This window comes from Tupaia chinensis, unplaced genomic scaffold, assembly GCF_000334495.1.
Source record: "Tupaia chinensis unplaced genomic scaffold, TupChi_1.0 Scaffold138725_1, whole genome shotgun sequence".
Lineage (NCBI taxonomy): Eukaryota > Metazoa > Chordata > Mammalia > Scandentia > Tupaiidae > Tupaia > Tupaia belangeri.
Window position 1 is genome coordinate 1,070,830 of NW_006198617.1, and position 2,092 is coordinate 1,072,921.

The window sequence follows — 2,092 nt, forward strand, 5'->3', positions numbered from 1 at the left end:
GGGGCCGAGCGGCAGGCCCTGCGGCAGTGCCAGCGTGAGAACCAAGAGCTCAACGCCCACAATCAGGTGAGCCCGGGACCCAGCAGGGGACCCACAGGCGAGGGAGCCCGCCCAGAGCCCAGGCCCCGGGCCGCGCCTGCCGGCCGTCTGGCCTGGCCGCGTCGTGGGGACTCCTGCAGGTGGCCGCGCGAGGCCGTTGTGCTGCACAAGCTGACCATGCAAACTAGGGGTCCCTCTGGTGGCAGCTGTTCTGCCTCACCCTCACTCAGACGCCCCGCCCGGGTGGGTTGACCTGAACCTGCGAGAGTCACCCGGCAGGTCTCCTCAAATGCGCCCGCCCCCCGGGGTGTTGGGACATCTCTGGCTAACCGGGAGGCTTGAGTTGAGCTTAGTTTAGTGGAAGCTTTTCCGCGGCACAGACTAAACAGGCTGCCCAGGACCATCCTGCTCTCCCCCTCGGCACCCCACACGGTCCTCGTGTGAGGCGTCTGCCTGCCACAGCCCGTAGCCTGCCACCCAGACCATGTGTCCTGGGTCCCACAGATCGCCCAGTGGCGGGGGGTGGGTGGCAAACGGAGCAGACCAGGAGACAGATGAATGAAGTCGCCGTAACAGGCCCCCGGGGCCACAGGCTGGCACCACAGCACTGCACGTGTTAGTCACCACGGGGACAGCGTTTCGAGGGCCACACGTCTCAGGAATGGTGGCCTTCCGTGCTGTCCTGACTGTGACGACGTCCCCAAACACCGCACGGCCCCGTGCTCAGACGCCTGTCCCTTCCACGTCGTGGTGAGGTGTGACTTGCTGGAGCGTGTGGCCCCAGGCGGCTCCGTGCAGCGTCACCATGTTCCGTGTTGTCCCCAGGAGCTGAACAACCGCCTGGCTGCAGAGATCACACGGTTACGGACACTGCTGACCGGGGATGGCCACGGGGAGGCCGCCGTGTCACCCCTCACACAGGGCAAGGACGCCTATGAGCTAGAGGTACTGTGGGAGCCTGGCCCTGCTTGACCTGCGCCCCGCGCCCCCAAGGCTGTGCAGAGTGGCCCCTAGCTTACAGTGGGGCTGGAGGGGCCCCACTCCCCAAGCAACAAGGGAAGATGCAGCAAGATCCAGAAATCACCCCCAGGTGTCAGAAGAGACCCGCCAGCTGCCAGGCAGCCTGAGACGGGTGCAGGAGTAAGACCGCCTGCAGGGCAGGGCCACCTAACCCCTGCACTCCACCTGTGTCCCCTTCTCAGTTCCACCCACTGCAAACACCCTGGCCTGACACCCAGTGAGCAGCCACATGAATCTCAGGACCGGGGAGGCGACTTCAGTGTACAGCGCCTGGTTCTGGCATGACGGCTTCCTTTTAGGAAGGCACGGTCACGAGGCTGTGTGTAAAATACCTTATGCTAGTATAAACAGTACTTTACCAAAGGCTGAGTGAGTCCTGCACGTCAGCAGAGCCATGTCCGAGCCTCCCAGGTCCGTCCCAGGCCAGGCCTGGTGCCTGCAGCTACGAAGAACAGCCCTGGGGTAGGGCAGGGAGCAGCAGCAGCTCCCGCTGCCGCCCGCCCTGGGCGTGGCACGGGGCAATAGGCTGCCCTGCAGCAGCTCGGGGGCGTCTGCTCCTCTCAATCCCTCGCCTCCCTCTCGTCCTAGGTCTTGTTGCGGGTCAAGGAGTCGGAGATTCAATATCTGAAGCAGGAGATCAGCTCTCTGAAGGACGAGCTGCAGACGGCATTGCGGGTACGGCAGCACGTGGACGGCACGGGGCGGGACAGGCCACACACAGCCTCTGAGCCTGTGGGCAGCCAGCTCGGGCGGCTCCAGTGCGGTCACTGGGGAGCACGCGGCCATGCCGTTTGATCAGGCCCTTCCGGGGGTTCCTGGGATCAAAGAGGGGGGTCACAGGATCCTGGGTAATGAGTCAGTCCCCTAAAAAAACCAGGATGGGGCCAGCAGATGGTGTAATGGTTACATCACTGGACCCCACGCAGTTGACAGTAGTTCAAGTCTCGGATGAGGCAGCTTAAAATTCACCAGGCGTGTGTGTGTGTGTGTGTGTGTGCATGTGTGTGTGCCCAAGATCCTGAGAGGAGTATGG

The 2,092-nt window shown here is 63.6% G+C and overlaps 1 protein-coding gene across 1 annotated transcript in view; it reads left to right on the forward strand.

The window, feature by feature from the left end:
* MPRIP (myosin phosphatase Rho interacting protein) overlaps positions 1 to 2,092 on the forward strand; it is a gene marked incomplete in the record, with an annotated part of 119,496 nt that overhangs the window by 101,397 nt on the left and 16,007 nt on the right. The window contains 2 exon segments of the mRNA XM_027765588.1: positions 865 to 984; positions 1,648 to 1,734. Of these exon segments, the coding sequence (XP_027621389.1) occupies positions 865 to 984; positions 1,648 to 1,734 (207 nt within the window).